Consider the following 16,127-nt stretch of genomic DNA (forward strand, 5'->3'; position numbering starts at 1 on the left):
GTGCTGCAAGCAGGCGCACGCGAAGGGGTCAGTGCCCCGTACTCCCACAAGCCGCCTGATCCACCTGGGACAGCCGCTTCTGCTGGCGCTGCTTGGAGGGCGGCTGGCCCGCTCGCGTCAGTTATGGGCTTCGCACATGCGCAATGGGAGCTTGCTGTCTTCTGCGCCTGCGTACTGCGATCCAAAGCTCACGCACCTACATGGTGGTGAGCGCACGCATTCGGGGGGAGTAGGGGGTCTGTGGACGCGTGCGCGTTGACGCGCTCAGAGGAATGATGGGCGGGGTGGAGTGTGTTATCGCGAGGTTTGTGGGGAAAGGCTAGAACTGGAGCCGAATTTGAACGCGGCGAGCGGAGCCAGATCTGAAAGCCTCCTTGCGGGCCGGGCTGGGCTGGGCCGAGTAAGCGGGAGAGGCCTGGGGGCTGCCCGGTGTCTTCACTGCCGCCGCTGCTGCTGCTCTCCCCTGAGGGTTGGCGCCGGCGGCTGCCGTTAGCTGTCCCGGACTGGGGGCGGTTTTGGGTTGTCCCCTTCCCCGGGCAGGCGGGGGCCGGAGCTGGGCGCGCGGAGTCCCCCCTTCTCCGGGTGGAGGTCGCTGGCGGTGCCTGGTGGGGGTCGGAGCTGGGTGGGCGAGGTCGGAGCTGACTGTCCTTTCTTTGGTTCTCCACTCTCCCCTCCGCGGCGGCTGGTGTGGGGCAGTGGTTGAGCCTGCCAGACTCCGCAGTAGACTGAGTTTTGTGTGTAGAATCATAGAACAACAGCGGTGGAAGGGAGCTCAGGAGCTCTCATTATGCCTCTTTGTGCTAGATTACTTATAAAATCATAGAATAACAGGGGTGGAAGGGACCTCAGTAAGTCATCTAGTCCAACCCCCTGCTCAAAACAAAACCAGCCCCAACTAAATCATCCCAGCCAGGGCCTTGTCAAGCTGCGCCTTAAAAACCTCTAAGGATGGAGAGTCTACCACCTCCCTAGGTAACGCATTCCAGTGCTTCACCACCCTCCTAGTGAAAAAGTTTTTCCTAATATCCAACCTAGACCTCCCCCACTGCAACTTGAGACCATTGCTCCTTGTTCTGTCATCTGCCACCACTGAGAACAGCCAGTGTAACCAGTGACCAACCTAGAAGAACATTCAGGTTGCAAAGTGGAGCCCTCAGAAGTCAGGGAATGACACGATTCACATGTTAGTTGCAACTGTAATTTAACCCTCTTGTGCATATTTATTTATCAGTGTTATGTGCCCACATAAATTTTGTAAGAGAGACCCTGGTCTTATTTAGCGCATGGAATGGGAGGTGTTCCCTGAATGAGTTCTTTTGGTTGTTTGATGTGTGACCGTATTTACTGCATATTTGCTATTGCTACTATGCCTGCTCAGTGCTAGTGCAAGTAAGACCTTAGGGCAGTGGTCGGCAACCTTTCACAAGCGGTGTGCCGAGTCTTCATTTATTCACTTTAATTTAAGGTTTCACGTGCCAGTAATACATTTTAACATTTTTTAGAAGGTTTCTCTCTGTCTATATATTATATAACTAAACTATTGTCATATATAAAGTAAACAAGGTTTTCAAAATGTTTAAGAAGCTTCGTTTAAAATTAAATTAAAATGCTGATCTTACGCCACTCGCCTGCTCAGCCCGCTGCCAGCCTGGGGTTCGGTTCACCTAGGCTGGCAGCAGGCTGAGCAGGGCCTGCGGCCAGGACCCTGGCTGGCAAAGGACCGGCAGCGAGAACCCCAGCTGGGCAGCGGGCTGAGCGGGGCCAGTGGCTGGGACCCCAGATCGGCAGTGGGCTGAGCAGCTTAGCCCCCTGCCACTCAGTCTGCTGCCGATCTGGGGTTCTGTCGGCCGGCTCCTGCCAGCCAGGGCCTCGCTCAGCCCGTTGCTGGTCTGGGATCTTGGCCCTGCCCACATAGAGTGGGTACCTATCTTCTTCCTGGCTCTAGCCCATTCTTTTCCGCTCTCTGCACTGAGCTGAGGATGGGAGTGCACTGAGCACAGGGCTGGGGGTGAAGGAGTAGGCTGGGGGTTTGGGTGTAAGGTCTGGCCAGGAGCTAGAATGAGGGAGGGAGCTCAGGGTTGTGGCAGGAGGTTTGGGTGTGGAGTGCTTACCTGGGCAGCTCCCGTTTGGTGCCAGGGGTGCAGGTGGGAATGTGTGTGGGAGATGCAGGAGCTCCCGTTTGGTGCTCAGGGTGGGGGTGGGAATGTGGGGGGTGCAGGAGTCAGGGGGCTGGGTATGTGTGGGAGGTGCAGGAGTCAGGGCAGGGGGCTGGGTATGTGTGAGAGGCGTGCAGGGGTCAGGGCAGAGGGCTGGGGGTGTGGGCTAGGGTTGTGAGGGTGGTCCCAGCCCCCTGCCCAGAGTGGCTCACGGCAGGGGGCTGGAGGGGATATGCCCTGATTCCACCCCCGCAGTCCCCAAGGCCCTGTCCCCACCTCTTCCGCTTCTCCCCCTCCTCGCAAGGGCCATCAGCTAATCTGGGGCAGGGAGGGAGAGGAGGAGGGGCAGGAACCCAGCATGCTGGGAGAAGAGGCAGGGGAGGGAGGACCTTGCCTGCCCTGCAGCAGCAGCCGGCAGGGCCAAGCTTCTTCACCCTGACCCTGCGGGAGGGGGGCGGAGAAGAGCGGGCTGGGGCGGGCAGGATTTTTAATGGCACACTGCTGCCTGCCGGGGTCCCGGCCGCTGGCCCCGCTCAGCCTGCTGCCAGCCTGGGTTCGGCAGCAGGCTGAGTGGGGCCGCCGCCTGGGACCTGGCAGGCAGCAGCATGCCATTAAAAATCGGCTCACGTGCCATCTTTGGCACGCGTGCCATCGGTTGCTGACCCCTGCGTTAGGGTCTTAAGTTGGTTACCCAAAAAATAAACACACAATTAGTAACCATCTATGAAAAGTTTGGTTTAAGTGATTGCCTAGCAACATGGACGGTTTCAGAGTAGCAGCCGTGTTAGTCTGTATTCGCAAAAAGAAAAGGGGTACTAATGACACCTTAGAGACTAACCAATTTATCTGAGCATAAGCTTTCGTGAGCTACATGCATCTGATGAAGTGAGCTGTAGCTCACGAAAGCTTATGCTCAAATAAATTGGTTAGTCTCTAAGGTGCCACTAGTCCTCCTTTTCTTTTAGCAACATGGAGGAACTTAGTGGCAAAAGGGAGGGATAGAAGCCAATTCTGTGCACAGCATTCAACTACTTTAACCGTATGATCATCCTTTCTCTTTTAGTCCCATGCTTCATTCCCTATGTCTTCTAGCTGTTGCAAGAAACAAAACAGACAACAGCCAGCTGTGAAGTTGAGGACTTTGCAAAGTTAATAATGTTCTTTTAATGTAATTGTTGTGTACTTTCCTAAGATATTAAAAAAGCAAACCTGAGGGGGGACAGATGCCTTCTTGCGGCATCACACTGATATCCACATTGTTAATTAGCCTCTTTGTGGACCTGCACTAGAGAGGAATGGGACACTTTGACTGTAGTTTTTACAGATGTTTGCTGACAGCAGAGGTGTGGTAAAGACTTGGAAATCTTGAGTTCTATTCCAAACTCTGGAAGGGAGCGTGCACTAGTACACATTTTTCTGTCCATTTCCCCTAAGCTTGACCACCTCTGCCCCATCCTAGTCCTATCTCTTTCACACTACTGGCTTCTTGTTCTAGTCTCAGCTCCTTAGCCTTCTGTTCCCAGTTCCAGTCTCCTTGCTTAAAAGTCCTAGGTTCACCTCTCCATATTCCCTGTCTCATTCTTCTTCTCCAGCCATTCCCAGTTCACTCCTCTGCTTCCTAATGTTTCTTGCCTGCCCGCAGCCCTTGTCCCCACTAGCTTCCAGTCTCCCTTTCCAGGCTGCTCGTCTTATCTGTGTTCTTGCATGCCCCAGCTCCTTGTCCCAGTCTCTTTACCCAGCCAGTCGTAGTTCACTCCCTGCACCCTGGCTCATTGTCAGGTCTGTATCCCCTTTTCTCTTCCTCATCCTCTGCATCTATTCTCAGTTCTCTCCACGCACCAGCTCCCTGTGTTGCATCACCTTCCTTCCCTGGCTCCCAGACCTAGTTTACTATCAGCTCCTTGTCTAACCTACTCCTGCCCTGCAACCCCATACGCTTGAATCAAATGGCTTTCTCCTCCACACTGCCTGGGTGGGAGCGGTCATAGAGAGCATAGGAGAAACAGACTCTGCTGTCAGCTCTGGTGCCCAGCCAAGAGCAGCTATTGAGTAAAAATCGCTGGGCTGGAGAGAGCACAATCAGTCAGTCTGTGGGCATGCCGTCTATGCAGTTTTGTCATTTGCTGGAGCTATGAGGGAATGGAGTATGCTCAGTGGGTTTGGTGTATTTGCCATCCCGTCATGTGTAGATACTCTTGTGGGGATGGTGCATGCTCATGGAGGATGCAGTCTTCAGAAATCTTAGCTGTTAAATTCTAGCAAATGTCCATTGAGCATGTGTGAACTGCAGTTTTTTTCAAAGGCTTCCAACTTGATGAAATTTGGCTGGATTTTCATGGCAAAAGGTGCATCCCTAATACATCGGTCACCCCCTTCCTAATTTCAAGTCCCTATTCCAAAGCATGGTGAGAGAACTTTCCAAAGAAAAGATCCAAAGACATTTTTTTAACATGGGAGAAAAATTTGTTTTCATTAGCATTGTTCTCAGAAATGCTTGAATTATTTTGACTGAAGTGTTGAAAAGAAGAAAAAAACAGCCTGAGGTAGATACATGAAGTGGAAAACTTCAGCCTAAAGAGTTTAAAGTTTGTAAAGTTTAAAAGCAATTGAAAACAGGATCTTATTGTGGGGAGTGTTAAGCAAATATAGTAATAGATGGTGCTACCAGCTCTGTGTAGAATATCCCCTTCCTTAGCCTTGCGTGCTCTTCCTCCCCTCCCCCCGTGCAAATGTAGACTGGTGCAGGTGTTTCTCCATGTGGTTGACCCTTGCTTTGAGAGAGGTTAGTTATTGGGTAACTTCTGCAGTGGTTCTCAACCATGGATATGTGTACCCCTGGGGATATGCAGAGGTCTTCCAGGAAAGGGGTTCTCAACCTTTTTCTTTCTGAGGCCTCCCCAGAATGCTATAAAAACTCCTTGGTCCACCTGTGCCTATAAAAGCCAGGGCTGTCATTAGGGGTTAGCAAGTAGGGCAATTGCCTGGGGCCCCACGAAGCTAAGTTACTCAGGCTTCGGCTTCAGCCCCAGGTGACGGGGCTTGGGGCCCCGGGCTTCAGCTTTCTGCCCTGGGCCCCAGTGAGTCTAATGCCTGCCTTGCTTAAAATCCTACTCGCAGCCCCGCAGGGGGCCCCAGACCTCTGTCTGAGAACTGCTGTTCTAGGGGGTACATCAACTCATCTAGATATTTGCCTGGTTTTACAACAGGCTACATAAATAGCACTAGCAACGTCAGTACAAACTAAAATTTCATACAGACAGTGACTTGTTTATACTGCTCTGTATACTACTATATGCTGAAATGTCAGTACAATATTTCTATTCCAGTTGATTTATTTTCTAATTACACGGTACAAACGAGACAGTAAGCACTCTTTCCGTAATAGTGTGCTGTGACATCTTTGTATTTTGTCTAATTTTGTAAGCAAGTAGTTTTTAAGGGAGGTGAAACTTGGGGTATGCAAGACAAATCCTATTCCTGAAAGGAGTACAGTAGTTTTGAAAGGTTCAGAGCCATTGTTCTAAAGCAGCAATGTCCAATGACTTTCTGTAGGGTTTTTGGCTTCCAAATCAATAAGGCATTTTTGAAAATTTTACTGGCCTTGAGAGGCTGGCAAATGATTGACGACAGCAGATTTTGTGGGAGGTAAAGCCATCCTGTGTGACTCTTCTGGAGGGAGTTTTGCCTCTTGTCAAATTGAAGGAACTGGCTGGAATATCTGGAGAGCATTGCTTATATTGTGAGTAGAGGGGATATGCAACAATTAGAAGGAAGTTCGGCTTTGCACTCTGTGCTGTTGTTGCTGTTGCCAAGAATGAAAAAAATAAGTATGTGGATCCTATCAGTCTTGCATTAACATTTTAAGATTTAGGTGTAAGAATCTTTCATTGTGTTTTCAAAGAAGCGTTACTTCAGGTAAGTAAGTTTACCAAACTTTGTGTAGCTTCTAAGAGCCTGGGAATGGGCTTGGGCTGCAGATTTCTTTCCACAGAGCTTGAAAAAGCCAGTGAAGCATTGGGGAGGTGAAGAGGTGGTGGGAGAGACCACAATGTGATGTTATACAGAAACAAAGTTTTTTTTGTTTAAAAATGAGTTCAGCCCTTGTGGTTGTGAAAACAGATGCACTGCTCTCCTCCAGAAACTGCAGATAGAACTTCTGCAACTCAGCTGCTGCTCAGAGCTCTGCCAAGTAGCTGCTAAATTAAATTAATAAGAACCTGGTTGCTTTTGTTGCTCTGAACCTTGGGCTTGTATTTATTAGCTAACTATAAAAGTGTTTTAACATGACCTCGAGTAGTTTAGTTAACCTGAGGGGTTAAATATGAGTTAGTTTAGACAGTGATTTTTATGTGTAACATTTTGTCAGCAGATCAGGGGTAAAAGCTCCTGGAACCATCGATGCTAGCTTAAGTGATAAACATGCAGGTCACTGCCCGTGCTGTTCTAACCCCCCAAGTAGCAGCAAAATGTCACAGTTCTCCCTCTTCCCAGCAGTGGATGTTATGGCAACTGAGCTTTTCATGACAATGTTGCCCCTGAAATATTTTACAATCTTTTCTTCCCACCCTCTTAATTTTCTTTGAGGTCTACTAGGTTTTGTTCGCTGGTCATCCTTTGAGATCCTCAGAGGTAGGGAGTTAAAGAAGGGGAAGTGTATAGTAGTCAGGTTGAAATTTGCAGATTGTTTGTGTTGGGAGTAGAGCAGAGCAAGGATGTAGCTTCTTGTTTTTTACTGACTGGTGCTAGTTACAGAGAATCTGTCCCTTGGCAGCCTAGTGTGGTTTTGCTGTTTCTGTACTAGCTGACAGCTGCCTCAAATGGGATTTGAATGGGATTTGCATTTCCATAGGGTCTCAGTCTGATTTGCATTCTCAAAAGGCAGCAACAGACCTGAAAGAAGTGCGGAGAATAGTCTGATATGCCCAGCTTCAGCTATGGGCAGAAACTTTGTTCGTATAAATTAAAGTTGTACATTGAGGATAAAATCTGAATAGTTTAATGGACTCGTAAAGGTGAGTTAGAAATGTTTTCTCAGAGATTTCTAAAAAACCAGACTTTTTGATTAAAGCAGGGTAAGAATGCATTTCTGGGGTAATTTCAAATTGACTTTGTATTGTCTTTGTTTCCTTTATAAATCCACACTACAAGCTGTTAGTCATAGTTCATTTACTAACATTGAACAAGGAAGTAGGAAAAATGATCCTGTGCATGAGTATAAATCTGGTCTGCTATTATTGGCACAATATCAAGGCTGTTTAATATCACTAGAGACCACCTATATTCCTAGTTAGTCCTAGTAGCCTCCTTTTATGAGCCATGAAGAATCTAGAGTTTTAACTACTAGGGTGATATGATCTTAAAAATCTTACATTTTAGAGTTCTTCTTGTCTGTGGCCAGATGTAGAGGTTATAAATGCCAAATTTGGTGACAAACACACGTTAAGATGATATGCTGATCATAAAGGAAAAGATAAGGAGTCCTAGATTCTGTTTCCAAATCTGCTCAAACTCGCTGTGGTGATCTAATTTCTCTGCCTCAATTTTTGTGCTGTAAAATGGTATTTATTTCAGAGGGGGATCTGTGGCTTAAGTAGGTACTTGTATGAAGAAAATAAGAAAATAATAAAATGGAAAGGCAGCTAATTTCAACCTAATACAAGGAAACCATTTTTTTAATACAAAACTTGTAGAACTTGCTGCCACCAGATTGAGACCAGCATCTTGGTAGAATGCAAAAGAAGAACAATGTGTTTATCAACAGCAATGCCATCAGTTAAATTAGGTGTTTAAAAATAATTGTTTAGAGCAGTGGTTCTGAACCAGGGGTATATGTACCCCGGAGTATGCAGAGGTCCTCTCGGGGGTAAATCAACTCATATAGATATTTGTCTAGTTTTACAACAAGCTGCATAAAAAGCACTAGTGAAGTCAGTACAAACTAAAATTTCATACAATGACTGACTTATTCTGCTCTACATACGATAACACTGAAATGTAAATACAATATTTTTATACCGTTGAATTATTTTATAATTGTATGGTAAAAATGAGACAGTAAGCAATTTTTCCATAATAATGTGCTGTGACACTTGTGTTTTTATGTCTGATTTTTGTAAGCAAGTAGTTTTTTAAATGAGTTGATGGTATGCAAGACAAAACAGACTCCTGAAAGGGATACAGTAGTCTAGAAAGGTTGAGAGGCACTGGTTTAGAGGAACAAAAATCTCAGCCGAGTCTGGTTTATGGTCTGAGTACTGACATAGGGGTTAGGAAGAAACTTGGGTTATGGATAGGTTATTCCCTAACAGTGAACTAAAATTTTTTCACACTGCCTATACAAAGCATTTGGTACTGACCACTCTAAAGGACAGGATACTGGACTAGATGAACCCAGTGATCTGTGTTTGCAATTGCTGTATTTCCAGGTGTTTGTGGAAAGGGCATGACAGTGGCTGGTGTGTACTTCAGGAAGGTGGTGAGGGTTTGCTTGGGACATAGATTTTGATATGGTTGGTTTTTTTTGGTGTAGTGGTGAGGAGCAGCTGTAAGTCTCAGTTAGAATTTTAATGTTTTATTACAAAAGGGACTGAAGGCCAGGATACTTGTTTTTTATGATACAAGATGTATAAAAACAAATGGCTTTTCATTTGTAAACTTGAGTCAACTGTTAGTAGTTAATTCTTGTTATGTCAACTTGTGATGCTCTTCCAAATGATTATGCTGTACTTAACCTGTTAACCATTTAGCCATATGTTTCTCTTATCAGGCTAGCCTATGTTTTCAAAAGCAATTAAGAATAAGCCTCAGACTCAGTAGATAAGCAGACTAAATACATTAACCCTTTTAGAAATAATTCCAATTTGTTCTCATTCACTGTACTCCAACTGTTCATATCACTCCACCATATAACTCAGTAGCTGATAACACATATGCACGTAAATAACTTCAACAGAAACAGTGGGACTATTTGCATGCATGTATTGGCAGAATTAAGGTTTAGGATTAAGTTTTTGTCTCAGATTGTTAGTTTAATGTTCAAGACTGACAAGTCTGTAGTTTTAAGTGGGATCATGCAACAGTATAAAAAATTGACAGTCTTGAATAACTACGCTGAAACATTTAGTTACAAAATTAACTGTGCCCAAAAGGTATTAATTTGGACAGTTTCTTCAAGAATGAAACGTTAGTGGTGGTCTCTCTATTATAAACATACTGGGCTAGAACCAACAACAAATATATGAGAGCTGAAGTATATATAGTCTGAACTATTTTATGTTACATCTCCTGTATGTTGAACTTAAGTTTTGACTCTCCCATGATGTACTAAATTCATAATCAGATCTCAGCTTGGAATTTCCCAAGCTTTTCTAGTTCTCTACCTGGAGAACACAATGTTTTCTTTTTGGTAGTAGAGAGGTATGAATAAGAACCTCCATAGGGTAAATAAATGCCATATGATTTGAATAAATATGAATAGAATGCCAAAATAGTAAATAAGCTAAAAATGAGTGTGTGGAAGAGCAAAGGTATACTGAAATATCTGCGACACATATCTTCATATGTAGTTGTACTCTTCTCTTGGAGGGACTCCAGATTGCTGTGAAGGAACCAACCGCTAGATCCCATGTGCTTTAAGCTTCTAGGGTCTGAACAGAGTCCAGGCACAGACATTATTTTGGAGTCCCTGGCCATACTTTCAGGACGCAGGTCTTCTGTCTAGCACCCATTTTTGATAGTTAAGACCCCAAGATCTAACTGCCTAGTCCCTGGTAGTAGTGCTGACCCTCCCCTCCCTGATATCTTAAACACACACTTTCAGAACTCTAGGCATGTGGGCATTCTGAGTCCACAAATAAACTCTTTGAGGACAAGTGATAGGTGTAACACAACTTATACACAGACTTCGCACAGGATTCCTAGCCATTTTTGGCCTTTACTTAAGAGCACGAGAACTATGGCAGTCTATACAAAAATAAACTCTACACGCATTTCCCTGCCTCAGTTTCCTCCTCATTCTAAGCTTTCTTTGGGCTAGGGTCAGTTTTCTAACGTTGTCCAGGGTCTTTCTGCAGTACATTACTTGTCTTCCTAACCGTGGAGCCTCTCCTCTGCTTCCTCCTCAGCTAGCTTGCTTTGACCTTTATTGATTCTGAAGCTAAATTCAGTCCCCTGTTTTTAATAATTAAAAAAAAAAAAACAACCAGAAAAAACAAGCCAAATCTCTTCTTTCCCAGAACTCCCTATGGTTCTGAGTCTTCTCCGGCAATGTTTCCAGCAGGGATGGGTTCCTGGGCCGATGTCATTGATACAAATGTTCAATAACCTGGAAGAAAAAAATAATCACAGATAGATAGTTTCCAGGTGACACAGAAATTAGGGGTGTGGTAAATTGTGCTGTATCGGAGACCAGTCTCCTTTGCTGTTAGGATCTCTTGGTAAGCTTGGTGCAAGCCAACAATATGCTAAATGCTTAATATAGCTAAATAAAAATGTTCACATCCAAGAATAAAGACGATAAGCCATAATCACAGAATGGGGGGACTATCCTGGGAAGCTGTGACTGCAAAAGATTTGCAGGTTATGATCAGCTGAATGTGAGCTCCCAGTACAATGCTGTGGCAAAAAGGGCTAATGTGATCCTTGAATGTATAAAGAGGGGAATCGCAAATTAGGAGTGGGGAGATGATTTTACCTTTGTATTTGGCACTGGTGATACCACTGCTAGAATAAAGTATCCAATTCTGGCATCCACAGTTCAAGGAGGATGTTGATAAATTGGACAGGGAGAAGAGCCATGCGAATAATGAACTAATTGGAAAACATGCCTTTAAATATAGTGACACTCAGAGAACTCAATCCATTTAGCTTAACAAAGAGAAAGTTAAAGGGGTGACTTGATCAATCTGTAAATACCTAGGTGGGGGGCTGGTATTTATAATGACATCCCCAGTCTAGCAGACAAGGTATAGAAGAGGAAGCTTGAGAAATTCAAACTGGAAATAGGCATAAAATTTTAATTAATCAACAGTAGGAGCAACTTACCCAAGGTTCTGGTGTACTCTCCATCTCTGGTAATTTTTTAAAATAAAGATTGGACCTTTTTCTAAAAGATTCTCTGTTACAAACAGGAATTATTTCAGGGAAGTTCTTGGGCCTGTATTATAACAGAGATTATACTAGATGGTCATGGTGGTTGGTCCCTTCTAATCTTGGAATCTATGAAAACCCACCTAGTGGTTTTATTTATTTATTCTCCCCCTCCCCCCCGACCTCACCCCCCTAAAGGCTAGCATCAGCACTTGGGGTCTTTGTTCTGCATTTGAATATCATCTCAACTCCAGACACCAGCACCATATTGAGGGGTTGGGGAAAACTTGTTCTCCCAATTTCTCTAGTAATATCTTCAATCCCTGTGTGTGTCTAATTCAGAAGTTGCTTGACTCTCTGGTATATGGAAAGTGGAAGAGGGCCAAGACTATAACAGGGTTCAAAAAAGAACTAATTAATTCATGGAGGATAGGGCCATCAGTGGTTATTAGACACGATGGGCAGGGATGGTGTCCCTAGCCTCTGTTTGCCAGAAGCTAGGAATGGGTGATAGGATGGATCACTTGATGATTACCTGTTCTGCTTATTCCCTTTGGGGACCTGGCATTGGCCACTGTCAGAAGACAGGATACTGGGCTAAATGGACTTTTGGTCTGCCTCTCTCAAGAAAACTTCTGCCTATAGTATCTGATCTGCTAAATGCAGAAATTTTTGGTTGAAGTTCTATGGCCTGTATTAGGCAGGTCAGGTGACATTATCATAATGGTCCCTTCTGGCCTTAAAATATGATTGTGGGATTTAATATTCCAGTATCATCTAAAGTTAGAACAGTTCGATCCCAGGCTGAGTTTATGTGACTGAGTTAATATTAATTTATAGAAATTGTAATTGAGAGATAATTATGGAACCTTATTGTGCCATTTTAGTTAGCTTTCAGAGGTGAAACACTTTTAACATAAAATGCCCTGAAACTAGCAGTTAATCTGGCAGCAGTGCCATCCTCAATACTGTTTCTTGCTCTTTCTGTTATGACTTTGGTTTCTACACTAAATGGATGGTATGCACAGTAGGCAACATTGTAGGTAGACTAAATGTGAAATTCGGCATGATATACAGTATCTCATTAACAGCATTTCTTGGCTCTTAGTTTGTATGCCTTTCTCTTCTATCTTACAAAACAAAGCCACTGAATAATAGACATAAGCATTAACCCAGATACTCTTCTCTGGCCTTCACAGACAGTATTTGCTTTGAGTTATGAGGTGTTCAAACCAATCTACTTGTGAAAAAAATTAAATGAACTCAAAGATTGAGTTTCTTTAGTTGGTCTTAAACAAATTACAGTATGGATGTATGAAACAGAATATTAGAAATGGTTCACACTTCAATGCTTAACTAATAACTATAATATTCAAAATGTAAACTTGCCACTTGGCACATGTTTGTCATTAACGTCAGAAAAATTAAATGTAATAAAAGCATGACAAAATTTGATGCTAGAAAACTGATTTAAGGACTCATGGAATAGAAACTGAATATATTTAGAGTAATTTTTTTTAGTTAGAAATTTTTTGTTGTAGCTAAGTCAATCAAACTTCTTATGTAGATAAAAGTTCAACACCCCCAAAGGTTAGGGGGGTTGTGTTTCTACCATACCTGTACAAGATGAAACATGGGTATAACTAGGGCTGTCAAACAATTATAAAAAGAATTATGATTAATCATGAGATTAAAATAATTGCAAGATTAAAAATAGAATATCATTTATGTACATATTTTTGGATGCTTTTCAAATATATTCATTTCAGTGACAACACAGAATACAAAGTGTACAGTGCTCGCTTTATTATGTAAATATGTGCACTGTAAAAAATAGTATTTTTCAATTCACCTCATACGAGTACTGTAGTGGAATCTCTTTATTGTGAAAGTACAATTTACAAATAGAATTTTTTTTTACATAACTGCACTCAAAAACAAAACAAAAGTAAAACTTTAGAGCCTACAAGTCTCTTTATCTTGGTTTTTACTTTTTTAAATGAGCAGTGTCAGTTCTTAATTTTATTTTTCAAAAATCCACTACACCAAGACCATACATCATACTGGAATGTTGAAAAGGAATTTTAGAGAGAAACTAGGTTTTTACATTGAGCTTTGTTTTTATGTTGACTCTAAATTTGTTTGCTCATCTTGTATGTGCAGACTTCCAAAAGAAGCTGGAGGGCGAAAAGAAAATGGAGACAGAGGCAGTTTCTAATCTTCGTCGCCAACTGAAGGAAGCAGAAGATGAGCGGAGAAAGGCAGCACAATATGGCTTGCATATACTGGAGCAACAAAATGAGATGCAGAATCAGTTAGATCAGCTACGGAGTGAATTGAGCACCAAAACTGAGGTGAACTTTTATGTTAGATTTGACAGAATATTTTTATTTTTTGTAACTTCAATATCATTTTTAACTTTTGTGATTTTTAAAGTACTTTAATTTTTACAGTTCTGGGAAATTAAACAGGGGATGGTTAGGGCAGCTCTGAAAGCAGGATGAGGCTCCCAGTGTGGCAGACACTTGGCACAAGGTGTTTTGTGGGGGACACTGCAGCCCTGGCCTGGCAGAGCAGAGACCTATGGCCAGGGTTGTGAGGAGGAGGACAAGACCCTGGATGTCTGGGGAGGCCACCTTGCTGCTGAACACTTTGTGCCTGGGGTCAGTGCTGCACTTCTGGCTGGTGAGTGAGTCAGCGAGCTGGGCTGCGGACAACTCCCTCTGCGGCTGCTGAGCTAATGGCACTGAATCCTTGCAGGCACAAGGTGTGGGGAAGGCTGCAGTCCTGGTAGAGAGGAGCAGAGGACCCCGGCTCTCCCAGCTGGTGAGAGAGTTGGGCTGTGACAGCAGGGCTGCAAAGGGCTCCTTGCACTGCTGGTGACACCTAATCTCTGCAGGTGCAGAGAAGGCTTTAGACTGTGGGGAAGAGGATGATCCCCCCCCCCCCCCGGGGCCACAGGGGAGGTCACCCTGCTATCCACAGGCAGGCAGTGGGGTGGACTCCCCAGCTGCCAAGGGCTGCTGTTCTTTCTTGTGGCCCTGGCTGCGGTCTGGCAGGGCAGAGCAGGACTGCAGTGTTTCCTGCACCTTGTGCCTGCAAGAAACCAGCATCAACAACACTGGAGCTGTGTAGGGAGCCCTTTGTTCCCTCACTCATGTGACAGCAGGGATGCAGAGAGTTCTCTACTGGCACAGGGCAGGTGACTCATGATCACTGTAGGTGGAAGGAGGGGGGAGAGGCTGTGCTTGTACCATCTGTTACAGATGGATAATTTTGTGTTGATTTTTAGTCAGTTGAAATTGACTTTTTCCGATATCTCTAGATTTCAATCAAATTGTGCCAACCCTAATTATACTCCTCTATTCTAGAGAGGTGTTTTTGCCATTCTGTCTGTCTCATTAGATTCCATTGGTTTAGGCTTTTATACTATCCTCTCCTTGGAATAGCATCTTTTTCCAAATTTCCAGCTGAATGAAAGCGTAAAATGTAGGAAACCCAAGCTCTTCTTTATAGTTAGCTAGCACACTATTTTGGAAGTCTTGTAATAAACCACTGAGATGATTCTTTGAACTGGAAGCTGGAATGATAAATGGGACTTGCATCTATGTTGTCATATGTCTGCCTGACATTCAGATCAAGTTTAACAGTGAGTAAACATTTGAATAATTCTTTTCCTTCTTAATAGCCAAAACATGTCACGTAAGCTAACATTTTAAAATGATTGTTAAATGCTAATAACACATTGAAGTATTTTATGTTGTATTCATGTTCCTCATGTCAGTTGGACACTGATGGTGATGTCACAAGATGGTTCATGACTGACATGCCCAAACACTAACACACTGGGGACCACGCGGTGGGGGACTCTCTGCAGTCTGCCTGGAGAATTAGAGGAATATAGGAACTACTAAATAAATTACAGAAATTCTGAATGGATGGCTCTTTCCTGTAAGACAGATATGAAAATCTTCATGAAGCAATTGATGACTTTTGAAAAAGACAGATCAGCTGGAGTTAGAAGTCCGAGTAATTAGTTGGTCTTGGGTCTCGAGTCTAAATGCATTAAAATAAACCAATGCCTGAGGAGCCAGTTAAAAAGAAACAAAGACTTATCAATATCACATTTCTTTTTCAGAAATTTGAACAAGACAAGTATTCACTTCAGAGAGAAGTTGAGCTCAAGAATAGAATGTTGGAAAGCTTGAGCTTTGAATGTGATGCTCTTAAGCAGCAACAAAATATGCAACTGGACAAACAGCGAGAACAATTTGAAAGAATCCATGGACAAGAAATCAGACAACTTAAAAACAAGGTTTGGGATGTAATGAACTGCTAAAATGTTGCTGACATATTAAGGAATATTTGCAATATTTGCAAGAATACTTAACTTATTTCTTAAAGTAATAACTGCAACTATCACCCCAACAAATCAAATGAATGGTTCAGATATACAGCTATTTTTTCCCCCTTCTACTTGGTACCTACATTGAAAATTCCAGAATTCAGTTAGCCATCAATCCTTCTGATCATTTACTTATTTTTAATCAAATGTTCCAGCACAGTAGCACTTAGTAACTAATAAAATAGTATTGGAGACAAAAGGCTGCTTATGGTAGAATTTCAGAGGGAGGAAAATATCAGCAATATTTAAATGAATATTGCTGATTCTATACAAGATAATCATGTTTGTTCTGCAGTTTACTCAAGCCAGCTATTCGCTGGCAATGTGGAATTTAGGTAGAACGTAAGGAAGAATGTTGTCACAAAACAATGTGGTTGGCTTCATGGTAGCCTGTTACAAAAGCAGTATGTTCTGCCCTAGCAGAGAGTGCAGCGTGTCGATTCAGCAAACCTCAGTGTTTCTCATAAAGACCATGTGCT

General features: G+C 43.4%; 1 protein-coding gene across 4 annotated transcripts in view; it reads left to right on the plus strand.

Annotated features, from left to right (window-relative positions):
* The first annotated feature begins 307 nt into the window (after positions 1-307).
* The window catches only part of SPDL1 (spindle apparatus coiled-coil protein 1), a 48,549-nt gene continuing 32,729 nt past the window's right edge, over positions 308-16,127 (plus strand). Inside the window, exons 1-3 of one of the 4 annotated variants that reach the window (XM_073355956.2) lie at positions 308-400; positions 13,407-13,597; positions 15,382-15,558. In XM_073355956.2, the coding sequence (XP_073212057.1) occupies positions 13,439-13,597; positions 15,382-15,558 (336 nt within the window). In that variant the 5' untranslated portion in view covers positions 308-400; positions 13,407-13,438. Of the gene's footprint in view, positions 401-1,074; positions 1,184-6,771; positions 7,169-13,406; positions 13,598-15,381; positions 15,559-16,127 lie in introns of those variants that run through there. The other 3 variants (XM_073355955.2, XM_073355960.2, XM_073355957.2) reach the window with 3 other exon arrangements.

The sequence above is a fragment of the Lepidochelys kempii genome, chromosome 8 (assembly GCF_965140285.1).
Source record: "Lepidochelys kempii isolate rLepKem1 chromosome 8, rLepKem1.hap1, whole genome shotgun sequence".
Classification (NCBI taxonomy): Eukaryota; Metazoa; Chordata; order Testudines; family Cheloniidae; genus Lepidochelys; species Lepidochelys kempii.